General features: G+C 41.3%; 1 protein-coding gene across 1 annotated transcript; it reads left to right on the plus strand.

Annotated features, from left to right (window-relative positions):
- Window positions 1–16,376: 16,376 nt before the first annotated feature.
- On the plus strand, window positions 16,377–17,452 carry LOC121861911 (shematrin-like protein 1). Its single transcript, XM_042359797.1, has 2 exons — window positions 16,377–16,495; window positions 16,783–17,452. The coding sequence occupies exons 1-2, from the start codon at window positions 16,377–16,379 to the stop codon at window positions 17,450–17,452; spliced, it is 789 nt and encodes a 262-aa protein (XP_042215731.1).
- The last annotated feature ends 6,707 nt before the right edge of the window (window positions 17,453–24,159 follow it).

A 24,159-nucleotide genomic window follows, 5' to 3' on the forward strand; every position in this document is an offset into this window, starting at 1 on the left:
TCCGCCATGCATGCCACAGGCTAACTGAAACTGTTGAATCAAAGAGCCTCTTGACGCCGGAGTCCCACTGAATCACTCACGTCATGCCTCCTTCATCACGTATACGCCCCAACACTGGATGCAGAAGATGACATCAACGAGGCCTTATATGCCGACCTTGACAGAGTGCTAACTCTATCCCCAGAGAAGACAAGGGGATCCTTGGTGACTCTCAATGCCAAGTTGGCAGAGATGTGGACATTGGCAGGGAACCATGGACTAGTGTAACCAACCAACCTTTCTTCCCAGCAAGTGTACAACACACCAATACCTTGTTTAGCAGGTCGACAAGTTGAAGGGTTCGGGGCAGCCCCACGATCCAAACATTGGCACCTCATTGACAAACATTATCGAGAAAGATATCACCGAGATGTCCCAACACCCGTGCCATGTGGCTCAATGATCTCTGCACCGCCATCGCCGTCCTTGCAAAAAGCCAGCATCCTCGTGCTGCCAACACCTCCATGCTCTGACTGCCTGCCGCCCATTCCTCGATAAGAATCCGGATGTAGGCCTATAGGGGTGGGAAGTGCTGAGGCGGATCATCGGAAAATGCATAATGGAGGTGGCAAAGGATGATGTCAGGGGCAGCTGCAGGAACCTGCAAGTTTGTGCTGGCCACCAGGCTGAGGAAGCCATTCACGCCGTGAGAATGATATTTGAGCAGCGCGATTAGAACCCTCTCCTGGTGGACGCTTCAAACGCATTCAACATACTTCAACCGCAAGGCCGCACGCACAACTCAAGATCCAGAGCGTCCAAACTTTGCAATGTATGTTAAAAACTCCTATAGAATCCATCAGACCTCTATATTAAACAACAAGGATCTAAGAGGTGATACCATCAACAGTCAACCGAGGAACAACACAAGGGGACCCTGTTGCAATGGCAATGTATGCAAAAGGCCTATCAGTGCCCCGACACACAATAAATTTATACAACTGATGTCATGCAAGTGGCGTACGCTGATGACCTCACAGAACAGGAAAATGGAGGACATCAAAAGTGGTGACCTGCAACATCACAAGGCCACAAATAGACAACACCCAAACGCCAGCAAGTCTCAGAGAAGCCAGAACATTATGACTGGCAATGAAGTGAATGAAGCGAGTCAAAATAACAAAGGATAGCCAAAGACACCTAGGCACAGTAATCGGCACGATGGACTTAAGACCACGTAACAGATGAATGAGTGGATTAGGAAATTCACCTTGAAATTACCAACACAGAACCACATGCACGCGCGGCATTCATCCCTTAGTCAAGCATCGCTGGAACTACCTGATGCGTACTATCCCCGATATCGGACCCTCCACCCTCTGGAAGAAGCTATCAGCGTCAATTTATTCCAAATGTGAAACACCCTCATAGCCCAGCAGAAAGATCTCTCCCGCACTACCACCGAGACTGGGAGGAATGGGATTGGCCAATCCAGAGATCGCTGCCACCGAACATCCAAACTCAGTTAAGCTCACGGCAGCCCTCACGGACCACATAATAGCTCAGAACGCAACATGGGAGTTGGATACCAGTGAAGTAAACAAGATTCGAAGGTCAATACGACAGAACATGCACAGCCAAAAGTGATAAGTTGCAGCAACTGTTTCTGCAAGTATCAAATTTGAAAAAAAAATGTGGTGGGCACCTCGAACTGGTTAACTACGTTACCGATAAGGGCAAATGGTTTCAGTCTCAATAAACAAGAATTTACAGATGCCATTGCTCTAAGGCGGTAGGCCACTAGAAGGTCTGCCCTCCCAATGCGTGTGTGGCTCTTCCATGACGTCGATCACGCCATGGTGTGCATGAAAGGGGCCTATATGCATGAGGTATGACGAAGTAAGGGATCTCACAGCAAATATGTTGAAGGAAATCTGTCGTGATGTCAGGGTAGAACCGACCCTCCTTCCATTGATGGTGAGATTTTTCAAACATAGGACTCAAACACATCCCAACGAAGCCTGTGGACGCCAGTGCTTGAGGATTCTGGACACGGGACAGTAGCCTTCTTCGACAGTATTTTTATCCCAGGCCGCATGTCACCGTAACTTAACTCGATGATGCACACAGGAAACGAGAAACGACAAGATAAGGGCATATGGGGAGAATTCAGAACGTTGATCAAGGCAGCTTCACCCTTCTAGTGTTCACAACCTCTGGTGGGATGGGACCAAGTGCAAGATGATCCAAAGCCAGACCCGCGGAGGTGATATCTGAACAGAATCAGCAGCCCAGAAGTTATGTACAGCCCCTGGATGAGATGTCGACTGTCCTTCTTTCTCCTTAGGTCGCTTTGGTATGCCTCCAGGGGAACGAGAGCATCGGCCCCAATGCAGACAACAGTGCTGCAGATAATTGACTATGGGGCAACAGTCACTGAATGCATAGATCTGCAGCTCAACTAACTCCACAGGTAGGATACTACTTATATATTAGGATATTTAATATTAAGGTAATAAAATGGTAGCGAAGGTGTGGCTATTGGGGACGCTGGAATGACTCGAAAAAAAAAAGTATACTACTCCACCTCACCTTGCCATCCACTTGGGTACCTTCTCTGGTCATCCGCCTCTCCTCCTGAACCACGGGCTTGGAGATTCAGATTAGTAGCTAAGAGCATTAAGAGAATAATGCATCGATGTCTACGCTTCAGGTTCACAGAGTTTGAATCTCGGGTTAAGTAGAACAGCAGGAGAAACGACAAGACTTGTGTGAGTGACTATGTCACATATCAGATATAACAAGTGCAGAGAACTTGGGCCGCATCTGTATATTAAACATTGGTACTAAAATGACTACTAAATCTGCTTACATTCACAGTTTCATTAATTCATAATAAATCAGAATTTAAGTTTGAAACAAATCGATACAGAATAAGTAACTGCCACCAGTTATCTCCTCGGTGTCTATAACTGGGCATTAAATTGTGTATATATATTTGTACAGGATCAACTGATAGAATTTCTGTTGATATTATACATCTGATTTTGATATATAATCGTCTTTAAGAGCAAACTGTACATACCGGTCAGAGAGAACTTATATGGATGAACCTCTGTTTATTTACACAGGCCAGCTGATATGGTAGATCCTATACAACACACATAATTATGGTGTTCACTAATCTCTTCTGATCCTGGACAGCCCCGAGGCCATCTCTAAACACTAACATACATACGCCTAAATAATATTTAATCCATATTTACGTCAGGTTTAACAAGTGAGTCATACTTTTCTATATGATATTAAATTGCTTACTACAAGATATATGACTTCCTGATGAATTTCTTTCCCAACTATTTTTATTTATTTTATTAATATTATTTCTTCATATGCTACAACACACAAACCTGAGATGATAAAATAAGATAAAAGTTGAAAAGAATTTAATAAAGACAACAAGTGTTCATCAGTGACCGTCCATCAATAAGCCAGAGAAGCCAGACGGCACCAACATCTCCACACAACCAACCCACCCCGAACTGATTCCCCCCTCTTCGCCCACCAAACACGCCTGAATAATGACGCACAAACATCGAAGTAGCTTTGGTGTGAAAGAAGAAGTTAAAGTGTTATGCCAAGATCAATGGTGTACAAACAAACTTCCTTTAACGTTTTAAAATTTATCGGTAAAAATATCAAATAATATCAATCATCCAAGTGATAATATAAAGTAACGCTGATACACGACATTTAATAAATGTTTATAAACGACAAAGACGAGAATTATTGATCTTGGTTAAAGGAACATTAATGACTTTTTAAGCGAAAACAAATAGTTCTAATAAACTTTTACAAAGTGGACTCAGCATTATTACCATCATTCTGAGTAACTTTACAACACACCTCCATCGCAAAGACCCAACAACAACAAAAATCACGAACCTTACCTAACACACAACCCGGGGTGACGGACCACCGTATTAAACAAAAGTACTTATTTTGGTATCTAGTACCAGCATAACTGTTGAAGTATCGTGGTGTAATTTTACATTTTTATGATATGAAACGCCAGACCGAGCAGAAATTGGAAGAACAAGACGACCCAAGACTCCGCATGTCCCGCAGAGTAATTTGCGATGGAAACCAAAAAAAAAAAAAACAAACAAAAAAAAAAAAAAAACCTAGCAGCCAAAGGAAATATGAATAAGAGATGTGAGATGTACCCTGTAAAATGAATGAAATGTGATAAGAAGATAAAGAGATGTACCTGTAGCAACAATGAAATGATAAAAGAGATGTGAGAAAACCTGTAGCAGCCAAGGAAATGTGATAAGAGATGTGTGGATTTGCCAGCCATAAGGAAATGTGATAAAAGAGATGTGTGAAGATGTACATAACAGCATACATGAAAATGTGAAAAAGAGAAGGTGAGAGATAACCACTAAGCAGCAATGAAACGTAATTAAGAGATGTAGAGATGTACCTCTTAGCAGCCATAGGAAATGTGATAAGAGATGTGTGAAGATGTACCAGCAGCCAATGAAATATGATAAGAGGTAAAAGAGATGTACCTGTAGCAATAAGGAAACGTGATAAAGAGGATGTGAGAGATATCCTGTAGCAGCCATGGAATGTGATAAGAGATGTGTAGATGTACACAGCGTATAAGGAAATGTGATAAGAGATGTGTGAGATACATATAGCAGCCAAGGAAATGGATAAAAGTGTGTGAGAATGTATATGGCAGCCAAAAAATGTGATAGATGTCTTGATAACACCGCAGCCATAAGAAATGTGATAAGAGATGTGAGAATACCTTAGAAGCCATAAGGAAATGTGATAAGAGTGTTGAGATACATAGCAGCCATGAGGAAATGTGATAAAAGAAGTCTGTAAAATGTACCGCAGCAACCAAGGAAATGTGACAAGCGTGAGATGCTGCTAGCAGCCATAAGAATATGATAAAGAGTCTATGGAAATACATGCAGCAGCCAAGGAAATGATAAAGAGATGTGAGATATACCTGCACCACAAGGAAATGTGATAAGAGAGTCAGGATGACTTACAGCAGCCAAGGAAATGCTTGATAAGGTGTGTGAAATGATATGTACACAGCAGCCATAAAAATGTGAAAAGAGATGTGAGATATACACACAGAAATGGGAAATGTGATGGTGTGTGTGAGATCTTGCCAGCCATGTGATAAGAGATGTGTGGAGATGTACCTGTGGAAATATGGAGAAAAGAGTAAGAGATGTGTTGCATGTACCTAAGGCACCATAAAATGGATAAGAGGTCAGAGAGATAACACCGTAAAGCCATAAAGAAATATGATAAGAGATGAGAGATACCTACCCAGCAATACAAGGAAATGTGATAAGAATTGTGTGAGATGTACTATAGGCACCATAAATGTGATAAAGAGGTCTGTAAAGATGCAACATCTGCATAATGAAATGCATAAGGATGTGGAGATGCACATAGAAAGCATAAAAGGAAATGGATAAAGTCTGTGGATGTACATACGCAGCCATAGAAATGTGATAAGAGTGTGAGATACATAACCAGCACCAAAGAAATGTGATAAGGGTCTGTGAGATATGCAGCATAAGAAATGTGATAAAAGAGATGTGAGATGTACCCAGCAACCATGAAATGTGATAAGAGTCAGGAGGATGTGCATGCATACAAAAATGTGATAAAGTGTGTGAGATATACCTGTAGCATCCATGGAAATGATAAGAGATGTGGAGATGTAACTTACAAGTATGCAAAAAGATAAGAGATGTGTGAGATGACTTCAGCAACATAATGAAATGTGATAAGAGATGTGAGATGTACCTGCAGCATAAGAAATGTGATAGAGATGTGCAGATGCACAACAGCAGCCATATGAAATGATAAAGAGATGTGTGAGATATACCTCAGCATACAAAAAGGAAACAAGATAAAGAGATGTGAAGATGTACATATAGAAAACATAAAATGTGATAAGAGAGAGATGTACCTGTAGCAACCATAAACAAATGCAGAGATGTAGCAAGATGCACCATGTATCACAAAGAGATAAAATGTGTGAGATGTACCAAGGCAACAATGAAATGTGATAAGAAGTGTGAGATGTACACAGAAAAACCAATGAAATGTGATAAGATATGTAGAGATGTACCTGTAGCAGCCATAAAAAATGTATAAGAGATGTGTATGTACCTGTAGCAGCCAAAGAAATGATAAGATGCATGATAACCTGTACCAGCATAAGAGAAATGTGATAAGATATGCGAGATGACCTGTAGCAGCCATAAGGAAATGTGATAGAGATCTGTGAATGTACCCAGCAGCCACAAGGAAATATGATAAGAGATGTGTGAGGATGTACCTGTAGCAGCCATAAGGAAATGTGATAAGAGATGTGTGAGATGTACCTGTAGCACATAGAAATGATAAGTGTATGAGATATACCTGTAGCATAAGAAATGTGATAAGAGAGTGTGATGTACACAGCAGCTAAGAAATGTGATAGAGAACAGAGAGTATCACACATAAGGAAATATGATAAGAGATGGAGATGTACTAGCAGCCATAATGAAATGTGATAAGAGATGTGTGAGATGTACCTGAAGCAGCAACAAGGAAATGTGATAAGAGGTGTGTGAGATGTACCTGTGAGCAGCCATAGAGAAATGTGAGAAGAGATGTGTGAGATGCACCTGCAGCAGCTAAGGAAATGTGATAAGAGATGTGCGAGATGTACCTGTAGCAGCCATAAGGAAATGTGATAAGAGATGTGAGATAGCAGCCAAGGAAAGACAAAGATCAGATGTATATGGCAACATAAGGAAATGTAAAAAGAGGTGTGAGATGTACCTGTAGAGCTACAAGGAAATGTGATAAGAGATGTGAGATGCACCAGCAGCCATAAGGAAATGTGATAAGAGATGTGTGGAGATGTACCTGTAGCAGCCATAAAGAAATGTGATAAGAGTGTGTGAGATATACCTGTAGCAGCCATAAGGAAATGTGATAAGAGGTGTGAGATGTACCTGAAGCAGCCATAAGAAATGTGATAAGAGGTGTGTGTGAGATGTACCTGTAGCAGCTATAAGGAAATGTGATAAGAGATGTGTGATATACCTGTAAACAAGGAAATAAGAAAGAGGTGTGTGAGATGTACTTAGCAGCCAAAGGAAATGTGATAAGAGATGTGAGATGCCTGTGCAGCCAAGAAATGTGATAAGAGGTGTGAGATGTACCTGTAGCAGCCATAAGGAAATGTGTAAGAGGTGTGTGAGATGAAACTGTAGCAACCATATGAAATGTGATAAGAGATGTGTGAGATGTACCTAGCAGCCATAAGGAAATGTGATAAGAGTGCTGTGAGATGCACCTGTAGCAGCTATTCATTTATAAACATCTTTTGAGGCCCCACTTGTAAAATGATGACCTTAAGTGATAATTAGTGATCTCAGTTAAGTGAAAATTAATTATCTCAGTTAAGTGATAATTAATGATCTCAGTTAAGTGATAATTATTGATCTCAGTTAAGTGAAAATATGTGATCTCGGTTAAGAGATAATTAATGATCTCAGTTTAGTAATAATTAGTGATCTCAGTAAAGTGATAATTATTGATCTCAGTTAAGTGATAATTATTGATCTCAGTTAAATGAAAATAAGTGATCTGAGGATGACGTCACCAGCCAGTGAGTATTTTTGACTATTGTTGATAATAGTGAAGATGTTGTTCCAGGCTCAACAGCTACCTGATGAAATTTATCCATAGAAGATAAAAGATTTCTTACCTCTTGAAGCAGACATTAAGTGCAGGAGGAATGAATACTTTTGGGTTAATAAGTTGCCAACACTTACTAATATATTGAGGCTCATATAGGGAGAAACAAACAAATACAGCATTTTATATTTTCAGAGTATTTTAAGCAATAAAGTCACCCACAATATTAGTTGTTCAAATTTGACAAGACTTTAGAGTTGAGGGAAAATGTGCAGTAAAATACTAAAAGGAACACGAAACAAACCATTGAAATCCTGACCTAACCTTTTCTAACTTGTAAAAATGTTAAGAATCGCTTTTGGGGTTCATGAATCCCTCCTCATCTGAGCACCGAAAACTATACCTTCACATACTGAACACCGAAACCCACACCCTCACATACTGAGCACCGAAAACCACTCCCACATATACTGAACACCGAAAACCACACCCTCATATACTAAACAACGAAAACCACACCCTAACATACTATTGAAAAACCGAAAACCACACCCTCACATACTAAATAACGAAAGCCACACCCTCACGTACTGAACACCGAAAACCACACCCTCACATACTGAACACCGAAAACCACATCCTCACATACTAAACACCGAAAGCATGAAGAAGGTAACTTTTTATAGTTTTAGGATATTTAAAGGTTAGGAAAGGTGGTAAATATTCGATTAATGGCTGTGGCTCCTCATTGTTATAAGACTAGGGCTTTTGGGGGGGGGGGGGTGTACTTAGGTGTGTTTACATAAAACTGACCATAATTTGGGGGCAAATAAGCGATATTTTTTTTATTTAACATTTTTTTACAAAATTCACCCATTTCCACAAGAGAAGGTCAGATGTGACTAAACCCCTAAAAAAATTGATCATAAAAATTTAAACTTCGAAGTTACTGTTGAAACCTAACCTAACCTAACCTAACCTAACCTAACCTAAGGAAATAAATTTATTCATATTTTGTTTTAATAATCCTAGAATAACCATATACGAGAATGTTGCCACAGCCATTAACCGGAAAGGTTAGGTCAGGTTTTCAAAAGTTTGTTTGGTGTTTTTTCTCCACACTTTCTCAACTTCAAAGCTCTGTCTATTTTGAAAAAGTAATATTGTTGGTTCCTTTATAGGTTAAAATACTCTGAAAATATACATTCTGGCGGAAATGCTCTCTCTCTATACATAAGATTCAATATAATAGAAGGTGTTGGCAACTGCTAAATATTTACCTACTATTTGCGAGATATCAGTTTTGACTTTTGAAGTGGTCGGAGGACGATGGCCACAACTTGTGTCAGGTTTACACTGTAGGAATGGTTCTTATAATTCTATTCTATTTTAGGAAAAGAAATTAAAGAATAATTTTACGTAGTATTTTAGGTGAGATCTGGTAGGTTATGAAAGATTACAGACTGTAAAAATAAGAATATATTTTTAAGGGGATTAACCCACAAGTCACCGACCCACATCAGGGTTTGGTGGCAGAAAAAATAAATAAATTGAACTACAGTATAAATAAATAGAGAAAATAAATAAACTGGCCTACCGACCCACCCAAGAGTGAGAAACCATATATATGTGTTGTCAAAGTAAGAGAAACAATTGAGACCCCGCAATTGTGTGTAAATGAGGCAGAAAGTCAGATCAGCATGGGACTTGATCACAATTTTTGTGATGCCATGTGTCAGCAGGGTCTATCATTAGACAATACAGTACATTATACTTCCAACAGATCTTCCTAGGTGGGAGTACCTCCCTGTATGATAGCTGCCTACTCCTTGATAACTAATTGTTAGCTACTGACTTTTGTGTGCCAATGATGACATATTTAAAATTACTCTTCTTTAAATATTTGGTGATGTTAGAGCAGATGACTAACACCAGAAGTTGTTGATTATGTTCATTATTTCCACAGATGTTCTTTGGTTGAGAGAAAGTAAAAAAAACTATACGACAATGCACAAAACCTAATTAAACCTGACCTAACCAGCCAAAGAAAGTGACCCAACCAGCCAAATAAACCTATACCTAACCTTACCTAACTTCCTAGCCAGTGATCCACCCCATGAACCCCGCCATATTAAACAGAAAATACTCGTACTTACTTTGATATCTGGTATCGATGAAAACATCATGGTTTAATCTGAGGTTTTTGTGGGCGTGAGAGTACACTCGGACCTAGCGGGTCAGTTGTTGCACAGAAACAAACAAAGAGAAGACGACAACACTCGGACCTAGCGAGTCAGTTGTTGCACAGAAACAAACAAAGAGAAGACGACAACACTCGGACCTAGCGAGTCAGTTGTTGCACAGAAACAAACAAAGAGAAGACGACAACACTCGGACCTAGCGAGTCAGTTGTTGCACAGAAACAAACAAAGAGAAGACGACAACACTCGGACCTAGCGGGTCAGTTGTTGCACAGAAACAAACAAAGAGAAGACGACAACACTCGGACCTAGCGGGTCAGTTGTTGCACAGAAACAAACAAAGAGAAGACGACAACACTCGGACCTAGCGAGTCAGTTGTTGCACAGAAACAAACAAAGAGACAACCCAACCTCTTACAGCATAGATTGCTAGGAGAATATTCATATTATTTTTTATCTTCTATGAAGGAATTTGGTCAGGTAGCATAGGCTACATCACTCACGTTAACTAAACAAACATCTTATGACAAACTATTATCATGTTTTTCAACATGTCTTGCAGAAAGCTAAACAGGAATAGTGATACAGAGTTTGTATTTTGATGTGCACATTGGACATGTAAAGAATGTGGGCACCTCTGTTATAATATTTACTGAGCCAACAGGTCTTTAAGTGCCTAATGTGGTTTATAATCACTCTACTCCATCAACTATTAAAACTAGCAAGAGATGGAACTCATGGGTTGGTAGAGCCAAGAATGTTTATTCTCAGGTAATATTTTTTGTTTTATATCTCTGTAGGTTCAATAGATATCACAAACCATTTGTGTAAGAATGCAACTTGGTGCTGCATTAACAATGTGGGTGCTGGCTCGTAACAATAACTACGGTGCTGCGTTAAACAATGAGGTGCTGGCTCATGTACAACCGGGTGCTTGCGTCCAAGCAATGGTGCTGGCTCATGTACAACTTTCCTTGATTGCTGCGTCAAAGCAATGGTGCTGGCTCATGCAACTTCCTTGGTGCTGCACGTCAAGCAATGTGGAGTGCTGGCTCATGTACAACTTCCCCTTGGTGCTGCACGTCAAGCAATGAGGAGTGCTGGCTCATGTACAACTTCCCCTTGGTGCTGCACGTCAAGCAATGAGGAGTGCTGGCTCATGTACAACTTCCCTTGGTGCTACGTCAAGCAATGTGGGTGCTGGCTCATGTACAACTTCCCGCAGATTGCTGCACGTCAACAGCAATGTGGAGTGCTGGCTCATGTACAACTTCCACCTGGTGCTGCGCGTCCAAGCAATGGGTGCTGGCTCATACCAACTTCCTTGGTGCTGCAAAATCCAAGCAGTGTGGAGTGCTGGCTCATGTACAACTTCCCCTTGGTGCTGCACGTCAAGCAGTGTGGAGTGCTGGCTCATGTACAACTTCCACTTGGTGCTGCACGTCAAGCAGTGTGGAGTGCTGGCTCATGTACAACTTCCCCTTGGTGCTGCACGTCAAGCAGTGTGGAGTGCTGGCTCATGTACAACTTCCCCTTGGTGCTGCACGTCAAGCAGTGTGGAGTGCTGGCTCATGTACAACTTCCCCTTGGTGCTGCACGTCAAGCAGTGTGGAGTGCTGGCTCATGTACAACTTCCCCTTGGTGCTGCACGTCAAGCAGTGTGGAGTGCTGGCTCATGGCCTTGCTTCCTTGGTGCTGCACGTCCAAGCAGTGTGAGTCCTGGCTCTGTCTTCCACCTGGTGCTGCAATCAAGCAGTCTGGGTGCTGGCTCATAGCAGCTGCCCAGTGCTGCGTCCAAGCAATTAATGAGTGCTGGCTCATGTACAACTTCCACTTGGTGCTGCACGCAAGCAGTGTGGAGTGCTGGCTCATGTACAACTTCCGCGGTGCTGCGTCAAGCAGTGTGGAGTGCTGGCCCATGTACCTTCCACTTGCTGCTGCGTCCAGAAGCAGTGTGGAGTGCGCTCATCTGCTCCGCGGTGCGTCCAGCAGTTTGGAGTGCTGGCTCGCCGCCTGGCTTCACCTGGTGCTGCGTCCAGCGGTGTGTGGGTGCTGGCTCATAGTACAACTTCCATGGTGCTGCGCATCTGGCGGTGTGGTGCTGGCTCATGTGTACAACTTCCACTGGGTGCTGCGTCAACGGTGTGGAGTGCTGGCTCATGTACAACTTCCACTTGGTGCTGCACGTCAAGCAGTGTGGAGTGCTGGCTCATGTACAACTTCCACCTGGTGCTGCACGTCAAGCAGTGTGGAGTGCTGGCTCATGTACAACTTCCACTGGGTGCTGCACGTCAAGCAGTGTGGAGTGCTGGCTCATGTACAACTTCCACTGGGTGCTGCACGTCAAGCAGTCTGGGGTGCTGGCTCATGTACAACTTCCCCGTCTGGTTGTCTATATTTAAATGTTATAATAATAAAAGGACATGTCCGTCTGTGAGTCTGTCTCTGTGCTCGGCCATAACTCCAAAAGGGAAGCAGTTAGAGATCTGGAACTTGTCACACATATTACATGGGTGCCAATGTAGTGCACCTTGGTATTATTATTGATCAAGGACTCCCGGGTGGTCCTGCAAGAACTGAGATATCGTCACGGTGATTGTGGGAGCTGGTTAGGTTCGGTTAGGTTAGGTTAGGTTAGGTTAGGTTAGGTTAGGTTAGGTGAGGTGAGGAGGTTACCCATGTTAGGGAGGTTAGGTTAAGGTGGTCAATGGTCATCCATATCAAGGAGGTCAAACAGTGACCGTCAATGTTATACAGAATATACCTAACCTGACCAAAGCCGAATATATTTGTATATTATATCATAAGTTTATCATTTACATTAGTAGTTACCTGTTATTATTTTAAATACAATAAATTATCACTAAACACTTTCTTAACGCACTTACTGCACTTGTAACGCAGTTAAAAACTGAACTACAGTATATCTTAGCATTATGTTGTAAACTGTAGTGTTTAGTTATAAATAGTCCTTAATGTCACAGGCACGTCGACAGTGGTATAGGAGGAACAGAAAAGAACATTATGGTTTGTTACAGTAACTAGAGTCGTTGAAGGTTCCGTTGAATAAAAACATTGTCAGCTCACTGCTACCAAAGGGATGTAACCCATTGTTGCTGTTCATTTGGAAACAACACATAATTCAATGTAGTTAGTATTAAAGGTAAGAAATAATATATTAGTAACTGGTCGATGATTTTTCTTCTTTAATTATCTGGGTTGAAGACTCGTTGGTACAGTTGGCTCCACTGCTTCTACTAGACATAGATTAAGTCATACTCATTATATATTTTCTCATAAATGTCCTCTTGTGCAAAGGAACATTTTACTTAAAACATAAATTCATCCCCTTATCATCCTATTGTAACTGAGTATCTTCATCTGGCTAGTGCTAGACAATTACCCTCAGCTGAGGAAACCCACAGAAAGACACCTACCCTGACACCCCCCCTCTCCACTCTCATTGGTGAATGCTTCAGGTCACACTTCAAGTTTGGGGTTCACCTCAGGAGAGACAGCTGGCAATGCTAAGTGGTAAACGCACTAGTGGGGCCAACTGTATAGTCCCTGAAGTGTGGCATTACTTTAAATTCTTAGTAAGTCGTAGTTTTTTTAATGAATTTCCTGTAGCAAAAATTTGTTTCTAACACGTTTATGGTTTTACAGGTTACAACTTCAGAAGCATCTGTGGTAAGTACAAAACAAAATGTTTTTGGTTTAAAAATTTACTAAAATCCATTAAGATAAAATTTAAAGTTACTTTGAAATAAACATAAAAAATAATGAGCTTTATGATAACAGTTTGATTTATTCTTCATAATTTTATAAATTGGGATAAAGTTTGAATCCCGATCCTTGCTTTATCACGGAGCAGAATTTATTTATTTTTATTGGCTGCATCTTACTAACCCTGCAGACCGTACAGTTCCAGTAACCTATCGGTGCTGACAGCAGGTCTGACATAAATCACGGCTTATAACAATGTTAAGGTGGTTTAGGTTAGGTTACTATGTATAGGTTTAATTCAAAGTATAAATAACACCTAGAATGAGGTTTATAGAGGTACTGTAGTGTTTGTGTCTCAGGTGGCGGTAAGGTTCATGTATTTTAATACAATATAAATTAAAAATGTTCAGGTGCAGATGACATCCATATATATTTCACTTCACTACATATAATTTTACTGTATATATAAGAAGTTTATTTTAAGTGCAGGTAAAGGTCTTGTGTAATTTATAGTACAATACAAATGTTATATTTATCGGATACAGAAAAATACGTAAGTATTTCAGTGCAACACATGTGAGTTTTATTTTCAGATGATAGACCATGTACCTATGCACTTTTTTCTATCTAAATTAAGTGTACAGTTTATTGTGGGTGGAGGTAAGGTTCGTGTATAGATTTTAGTGCAACAGTTTTCTATAATTATTTTCAGGATCAAATAAAAAATTGTTTGTATGTGAATTTCGGTGCATCACTTTTGGACTTTTTTGGTGATGAAACAAATATTGTATATCTTTCTGTTCAGTTTAAACACAAATATATCGTTTTGGTGTAAAGATTGAGAACCTGTGTATTTATGGTATGTAGTATCTTGTTGCAGCACAATATTTTTTTTTTTAAATTCAAATATTTTTCAGGTTTAGATAAAGTTCAAGTATTTCCTTTAATACAGCAGAAAGCAAAGCATTTCTTTTGTCACATTCTTTTTTTTTTCATCCGTCCAAATACCTTTTCTTTTCGTTCACACAGAAGTGAAGTTTACTCGGAAAAACACAAAAGCAATTACAGTGTTCTTTCTGTTGGCTCAACACAGATGTAAATAATCTCCAGGTCAAAGAGGTAATCATTGGACAGTAATGTACTAACGTTCCCTAAACAACACCTGCAGTATTTTTTATCAATACAAATGTTCTCTAGTTAAAAATATGAGCACGAAAATTCGAGTACAGGTTTGTGCATCCATTAGGAGCGAACTCAATACTGAGCCTGAGCACAGTGAGGGTTACTGTATAACACATTAGACTTTTGTACAACACAGTGATAACTTTTTGGTCTAGTCTTATAGAAGTTAGTACATGTGAAGTAAAACTGACTCTATTTTATTAAAGACTTCCTCTATAGACCTTCACCAGTGGGCCAAAGTCTCCAGAGTTTCACCCCAGTGTACAGGTCAACCTTATCTGTGTTAGCTGAGGTTTAGAAGAAAAAGGTTTAACAAGTCCTCTGGTGGATATCATCAGTTTGGTTTAGTCTTGAGCAGAACATATTTAAGTTCTAGATATTCTACGGCAGGGGTTTAAGCTGGTCTTCCAAAGGTCATCGTCAATTCTGCGGGTCCTCGTTGGTTCCACAGGTCCTCGTTGGTTCCACAGGTCCTCGTCGGTTCCACAGGTCCTCGTCGGGTTCACAGGTCCTCGTCGGGTCCGCAGGTCCTCGTCGGGTCCGCAGGTCCTCGTCGGGTCCGCAGGTCCTCGTCGGGTCCACAGGTCTCGTCGGTCCTGAGTCCTCGTCAGGTCCACAGGTCCTCGTCAGGTCCACAGGTCCTCGTCGGGTCCACAGGTCCTCGTCGGGTCCCTGGGTCCTCGGGTGGTTCCACAGGTCTCGTCAGGTCTGAGTCCTCGTCGAGTCCCACAGGTCTCGTCAGGTCCACAGGTCCTCGTCAGGTCCCACAGAGTCCTCGTCAGGTCCACAGTCTCGTTGGTTCCACAGGTCCTCAATCGGGTCACAGGTCCTCGTCGGGTCCACAGGTCCTCGTCAGGTCCACAGGTCCTCGTCAGGTCCACAGGTCCTCGTCAGGTCCACAGGTCCTCATTGGTTCCACAGGTCCTCGTCAGATCCTGAGTCCTCGTCAGGTCCACAGGTCCTCGTCGGGTCCTAGTCCTCGTCCGGGTCCACAGGTCCTCATCAGGTCCTGGAGTCCTCGTCGGGTCCGCGGAATTCCTCGTTGGTTCCACAGGTCCTCGTCAGGTCCACAGGTCCTCGTTGGGTCTGAGTCCTCGTCGGGTCCCTGAGTCCTCGTCAGGCCCCACAGGTCTCGTCAGGTCCGCAGGTCCTCGTAAGTCCCACAAGGTCTCGTCAGGTCCACAGGTCCTCTACGTCAGGTCCCTGAGTCCTCGTCAGGTCCACAGGTCCTCGTCCAGGTCCACAGGTCCTCGTCGGGTCCACAGGTCCTCGTCGGGTCCACAGGTCCTCGTCGGGTCCACAGGTCCTCGTCAGGTCCACAGGTCCTCGTCGGGTCCACAGATCGTTCTACAAGGACTCAGTAAATCCCACCCCTGTTATTGGTGTATATTGCTGGTCTGGTCCATATGACTTCCACAGAACATAATTCATCATGTCATCACCTTGAAGACTTTGGATCACTGATGTGTGTAGGAACTTCTGCCTCACAATATTCACATCTAGAAAAGAAATAACTTTTTAATAGTGTTCACGGATCACTTGGTATTTATGCCAATGTCTCAAACCAAAGGACCACATCTTGAAGGTGAGGACAAATACGAGGCGCCACCTGTTCTATATAAAGTCCTGGATACTCTCCCACAGTTCCTCGCCCAACAGATCCTGCAGCCAAGGTACAGATATTCTTGAACGGTCTCATAAACGTTTGTGTGGTGTTATAAGACTCCGTCATCTTGTATCACAATAACATATCAGTGACTGTTTCCTCCAGTGTCTCCCGTCTGTTGACGACCGTCACTGGCATGTGTTATGGTGGCTATGGTGGCTATGGAGGCTATGGTGGTTATGGTGGCTATGGTGGCTATGGCAGCTATGGTGGCCCTGGCGGCTATGGCAGCTTTGGCAACTATGGCAACTATGGTGACTATGGGGGTTAACGCAGCTATGGTGGTTATGGCAGCTATGGTGGCTATGGTGGCTATGGTGGCTATGGCAGCTATGGTTGCTATGGTGGCTATGGCGGTTATGGTGGCTATGGTGGCTATGGCGCCTATGGCAGCTTTGGCGGCTATGGCAGCTATGGTGACTATGGGGGTTATCGCAGCTATGGTGGTTATGGCAGCTATGGTGGCTATGGCGGCTATGGTGGCAGCTGTGGCGGCTTCTATGGCAACTTTGGCGACTATGGCAGCTATGGTGACTATGGGGGTTATCGCAGCTACTTGGTGGCTATGGCAGCTATGGTGGCTATGGTGGCTATGGAGGCTATGGCGACTCTGGTGGCTATGGTGGCTATGGTGGTTATGTCGAATATGGTGGCTATAGTAACTATGGTGGTTATGGCTGCTATGGTGGCTATGGCAGCTATGGTGGCTATGGCAGCTATAATGGCTATGGCAGCTATGGTGGGTGTAATTGGCTATTGCGGCTATGGCGGCTATGGTGGCTATGACAGCTATCGTGGCTATGGCTATAGTGGCTATGCCAGCTATGGCAGCTATGGTGGCTATGGCAGCTATAATGGCTATGGCAGCTATGGTGGCTATGGCAGCTATAATGGCTTTAGCAGCTATGGTGGCTATAGCAGCTATAATAGCTATGGCAGCTATGAGTGGCTATGGCAGCTATAATGGCTATAGCAGCTATGGTGGCTATGGCTATAATGGCTATGGCAGCTATGGTGGCTATGGCAGCTATAATGGCTATGGCAGCTATGGTGGCTATGGTGAATGCCTAAATCCTATGCGTGTGATGACACTGTACTCAGTGGGTTAGAACCAGCAGACTCTCTCAGTGGGTTAGAACCAGCAGACTCTCTCAGTGGATTAGAACCAGCAGACTCTCTCAGTGGGTTAGAACCAGCAGACTCTCTCAGTGGGTTAGAACCAGCAGACTCTCTCAGTGGGTTAGAACCAGCAGACTCTCTCAGTGGGTTAGGACCAGCAGACTCTCTCAGTGGAGTTAGAACCAACAGACTCTCTCAGTGGGTTAGAACCAGCAGACTCTCTCAGTGGGTTAGAACCAGCAGACTCTCTCCAGTGGATTAGGGCAGCAGACGCTCTCCAGTGGGTTAGAACCAGCAGACTCTCTCAGTGGGTTAGAACCAGCAGACTTTCTCAGTGGGTTAGAACCAGCAGACTCTCTCAGTGGATTAGAACCAGCAGACTCTCTTTGGAGGTTAGAACCAGCAGACTCTCTCAGTGGATTAGGGCAGACTCATCTCAGTGGGTTAGAACCAGCAGACTCTCAGTGGAGTTAGAACCAAAGCAGACTCTCTCAGTGGGTTTGGGACCAGCAGACTCTCTCAGTGAGTTAGAACCAGCAGACTCTCTCAGTGGGTTAGAACCAGCAGACTCTCTCAGTGGAGTTAGGACCAGCAGAGTCTCTCAGTGGGTTAGGACCAGCAGACTCTCTCCAGTGGGTTAGGACCAGCAGACTCTCTCAGTGGGTTAGAACCAGTAGACTCTCAGTGGAGTTAGAACCAGCAGACTCTCTCTCAGTGGGTTAGAACCAGTAGACTCTCTCAGTGGGTTAGAACCAGCAGACTCTCTCAGTGGGTTAGAACCAGTAGACTCTCTCAGTGGGTTAGGACCAGCAGACTCTCTCAGTGGGTTAGAACCAGCAGACTCTCTCAGTGGGTTAGAACCAGTAGACTCTCTCAGTGGGTTAGGACCAGTAGACTCTCTCAGTGGGTTAGGACCAGTAGACTCTCTCAGTGGGTTAGAACCAGCAGACTCTCTCAGTGGGTTAGAACCAGTAGACTCTCTCAGTGGGTTATGGCAGCAGACTCTCGTGAAATAGAAGTATTTTTGTTTTATGGTCTTATGACTCTGTGGATATTAGTTCATACAGTATATAGGAGACTTGTTGGTCATTATTGGCGTCGATCACTTAAGTTATATTAATATTTGTCGGTTCATTCTACTGTTGTGCTTGTTTATGTTTGTTGGGGCAGCCATTAGCTGTTCAACGCCCCTTTAATGTCTCCCGGTAGAGGGGGAGGGAAGACGGGTATAGTACAACACTGATCCTTTAAACACTGAAGTATATTGAAGGAGCCGTAAAGTCGATTCACCTGAGAAATATCTGCCTGTGTAGCATTTTAACACTATCGGATATTGACGTTTTCAACCTTATTCTTTGTTATTCTGGCAAAGTATTGTAATTCAAGTTGATATTGAGCAGTAGGCAATTGGTAAATTGTGGTAACACCAGTTAATTAATTCAAGGTTTTCGATCTTTACATTACCTTATCTAAGTCCCAAAAGGAAAAGGTCACCAATTAATAATTCACTTATATGTTTATAAAAGGGATATTAATACTTAGTGTCAATATTTATATGTACATTATTATAAAAAGTTGTGACACACAAAGTTAATAATTACACAAAGATAATATATGAAAGTTTAATAATCACCTAAATTTATGAGAATTTGTTCTGCAATTCTCACCATTATCCATCATAATGATGTAAGTCCAGTGATAACTTCTCATTAGGAACACACACAATACTTCCAGTCTTTAAATTCACTACTATTCACCAAAGAACTTTTCTCACCACCATCATAATCATAAATGTTCGTTCACCACTTAGCTTGTACTGTACTGTACTGTACTGTACTGTACAGTACTGTACAGTACTGTGCTGTGCTGTACTGTACTGTACTGTACTGTACAGTACTGAACTGTACTGTACTGTACTGTACTGTACTGTACTGTATTGAACTGTACTGTACTGTACTGTACTGTACTGTGCTGTACTGTACTGTACTGTACAATACTGTACTGTACAGTACTGTGCTGTGCTGTACTGTACTGTACTCAATCCAGTTCCAAGCTGCTCCAATCCAGCGATCTTCCAATTGTATATTGAAATACACATTGAGAACTCCTTTGAACAAAACAACTGCCACAGTTAAAACCCCTGAAATAAACGTTAATCTCAATTATATATTCAAGGTAAAATTAATCACTAACATAACATTAACTTTACAATAAATCACATTAAGTAATAGTTAATATATCAGTATTAATTTAAAATAATATTAATAATAAAACACATACATCTTTCACATTTTTACTGTTAAGTAAATTATATCCAATTTCTTACTTTATAATTCCTATTACATGAGTGTCATAATATTAATAAGGAATTAGTTTATCTTACAACGTTACTTTGTTTCACTTACATTTTCAATTATTAATTATACCAATGGTAAATAACTAACAAAAACATTTAGCTTACCATAACATGAGATTTTCTATAACACTTATAATAATATAAACATTCAGAGACAGACTTAAACACAACTGTTAGCCTTTGATGTCTGATCTCTACTGACGGTCCTTAGAGACGGTTCTCTCTAGGTCCTGGCTGCTCTCTTAATGACAGCTCACATGTATTTACAGTTCACACAGCTTCAGTTTATTTGTGTTAAATATTTCACTATATTTCTTAAATTTATAATGTTCTACAAATTCTTTATTAGTTTCTAAAACATAATCATTCTTCATATATCTTTTACATTTTAAATTATTGTACATTCGCACAAACTTTCCAGCAGTTACGTGTTCAAACTATAAACAGAGCACCATGTGTTAAGGGAGGGTCCAATCTCATTCTCGGTCACTGTTTTATCTTAAGATACAAATCCTTTGCTATTTCCATCATATTACATTTTGTCAGACTTCTTTTCTTAAACTTCGATCATTAATCTATATTCTATTTACTTTATAAAAACATAACATCATTTAGTTACTGAGAAATGATTATGTTTAACACAATAACTTAGTATCATGAGTTAATATATTTACTTTATTTATACATTTTCTTATTGAGTTGCAATAATTTAAAACTTCAAAACTGTTTTAAAGTGATTATCAACCATTATACTGGATTATACAGTAATTCAGGTGAGTCAACAATAAATATTAACATGAATATTCAGAGATTTTCTAAACCCTTATACATGTTACAGGTATTTTGCTGACCTCAGCTGCCCTTTCCTCGCTACCTCTTGTTCCAAAGGGGTAAATAAAATATTTTGTTACACACTTTTTTATCACAAAATAAAATATATTTTTGAATATCAATAAAATTATATTTAGATATTAAATTAATTAAAACTAAATCAGTTTCATTACACTACAGTAGATTATATCACTTTGAGATTAATTAGCATAATGTTCATATTATGGTTCACTATGGCAGGTAGGGAGACAGAGGTACAGTTGGGGAGTTTTCCAAATGGTACACTCAGCGTTGTCAATCCACCCTCTCCATGAGGTGTGAACCCCGAGAGTATCGACTCGTGAATCCAAAGCATATACAGTGTACACATACCTGTATATGAGGAGGCGCACAGCAGGCACATCACCTGCAATGTTTGGGGATGGATGTGACCCAAATTGAAGGCAGGTTCATTGTGCAAAAGTTATAGATATTTCGTTCAACAGTTTTCTTCCCTCCCCTCGGGAAAAGAACCTCCCCATTGTGTGTTTTTTTTTTCATGATGGTGACCCATCCACACGGCCAGACTGATCCAGCAGTATTTTGCTGGCCAAGACAACCTGCAACTGATGAATTGGCCTAACAAGAGGGTCGATATGAACACCTTTGAAAATTTGTGGGCCAACATTGTGGACACATAGGAGACAGACAGGGAAAGGACATCGGGGGAATTATTTGCCCACATGACACAAACATGGGAGGTGCTCCGGAACAAGCCTCAACTAGTGTAACCTCGATGCCTGGCAGGTTTCAGGCTGTTGTTGAGAATGAAGGTGGCTGGACAGTGGACACGTTGGCTGGACACGTTATTAATTTCTAGACTACTTTTAGACTGTGTGACTATTAATTTATGAATAAATTATTGCCTTTTCTTGATAATATATTTCTCCTTCGTACTTGAAACGGAAAGCTACTATGAGAATGTCAATAACCAATAATGAAGTCAATGAGTGGGGGAAATAAAGGAATATCTGTAGACAACGTGTCATGGGCATATTTTTGTAAATGAAATAAGTCATATGGACTGAAATTGCATTTCACACCATACTTATATATATATACTGCAACAATTGAAACATTTACTTGTATTACTATTAGAAATTACAAGAAATATTAATAAATATACTTCTCTGTTTGTCTAGCTAATATGAAGCAATATATGCATATCAGACACAAAATAAACTTGTATTTATTAATATAAAAATATAAATGTAGTAATAAATAAAAGAACATTATAATAAATGTAGCGTCTTTCATATGTTGCGGTGTAATACTGGGACGATAGAAGCTCATACATTGTTGATATGAAGTTAATAGTTGGTTACTGAAGTTGTTGTCTGTCATTATGACATGTTGAGTGAGGGTGAGTCAGCTGATACACTGGAAGTTACGGTTAGCCGTATGAATATATAATTTGAAATGTTCAGTTTGATATTGACTTTGATTAAAGAATTCCGTAATGATACAGTGCAGGACTATGAGCTAAGCATTGGTTATTGGACTATAATTTTGTGTTTAATTACTAAAGGATTTAGATGAGCTTATAAGATTTGTAATCCTAAATTATATGAAATATAATGGAAAAGTCCCATTTATTGTCAATTATTTGCTATTGCACTTTAATATTTAGAGTACTGCATCTGTTATGATGTGTGTGGCGGTGATACTGAATAGGTATCGTCAAAGCGAGGGCAGACCACCAGGACACACTATACAATTGTTGCTCCTTCTAAATTTTCGTTACCTTAATATCGGTGAAGACAAGAATATTCTTTCATTATACTTATTAAGCATAATCATCACTAATATCATAAAGATATATGCAAACCCCCCTTGTTTGACCCAGAGGAGGCTAGTGAGGCGTATAATGTGTTAACTCCCCAATTACAACAATCAATCTAGGAGATCCTGTGTAAACAAAGAAACATAAAACATCAACGTTGCTCAAACATGTTATATTTACTACGTTGCTTTGAGCTGACGACAAACAAGATCGAATAACTATTGCCATAAACTCGTAACACCTTGGCTGCTATATTAATAGTGCTCGTTGAATCTTGAAACTGAGATTTGTAAAACATTCATAGATCTCAAAGTTACGGAATATTATTAAATATAAATTTTCCCACTACTTCAGCCCGTTTACTACCATGTTTAAGCAAGACACAAAGGTCTCCAAGCAGTTTGGAATAAATTTGTTCTTGATGACTTCTTCTAGAGGATGGAGGTAAGGTCCGATGGCTGGGATAGTGTGCACCACGTAAATCCAGTGAGTTTGACGCCGCATGTGGCACTACTACTACTACTACATTTTTTTTTTAAACGTGGCCTCCAGCCCCCCACCCCAACAGCCATACCTTCGCCACCATTTTATTACCTTAATATTAAATATCCTAATACATAAGTAGCTATCCTAGCTGTGTTGAGTTAGTTGAGCCGCAGATCTATGCGGCATTCATTGACTGTTGCCTCATAGTCAATATCTGCAACTGTTGTCGGCTTTGGGGCCGATGCTCTCGTTCCCTTGAAGCAAAGCAAAGCCGACCGAAGGAGAGAGAAGGACAGTCGACATCTCATCCAGGCTGTAACATAACCTCTGGACTGCTGCTTCTGTTCGGATATCACCTCCGCGAGTCTGGTGTAGAAACATCTTGCACTTGGTCCCATCCCACCAGAGGTTGTGAACACTAGAGGAGTGAAGCTGTCTTGATCAACGTTCTGAATTCTCTCCCCATATGCCCTTATCTTGTTGTTCTCGCTCCTCCTGTGTGCAGCATCGAGAGCTAGGTTATGGTGACATGCGGCCATGGGATCAAAAATCCTGATGTCGAAGACGGCTCGCTGTCCCCGTGTCCAGAATCCTCGAGCACTGACGTCAACACGGGCTTCGTTGGATGTGTTTGAAGTCCTATGTTGGAAAATCTCACCGTCCAATGGAAGGAGGGTCGGTTCTACCCTGACATCACGATAGATTTCCTTCAACATATTTGCTGTGATATCCCTTACTTCGTCATGCCTCATGCAAATGGAGCCCCCTTTCTTGCACACCATGGCGTGATCGACGTCATAGGAAGAGCCAAGCACGCATTGGGAGGGCAAACCTTCTACTGGCCTACCGTACCTTAGAGCAATGGCATCTGTAAATTCTTGTTTATTGAGACTGAAACCATTTGCCCATATCGGCAAAGTAGTTAGCCAGTTCCTGGGCTATAGCTACTTTTTTTTTCTTCAAATTCTCTGGTACTTGCAGCAACAGTTGCTGCAACTTATCACTTTGGCCGTGCTGTCGTTCTGTCGTAATGGACCTTCGAATCTTGTTTGCTTCA

This window comes from Homarus americanus, unplaced genomic scaffold, assembly GCF_018991925.1.
Source record: "Homarus americanus isolate GMGI-L3 unplaced genomic scaffold, GMGI_Hamer_2.0 scaffold58361, whole genome shotgun sequence".
NCBI lineage: Eukaryota > Metazoa > Arthropoda > Malacostraca > Decapoda > Nephropidae > Homarus > Homarus americanus.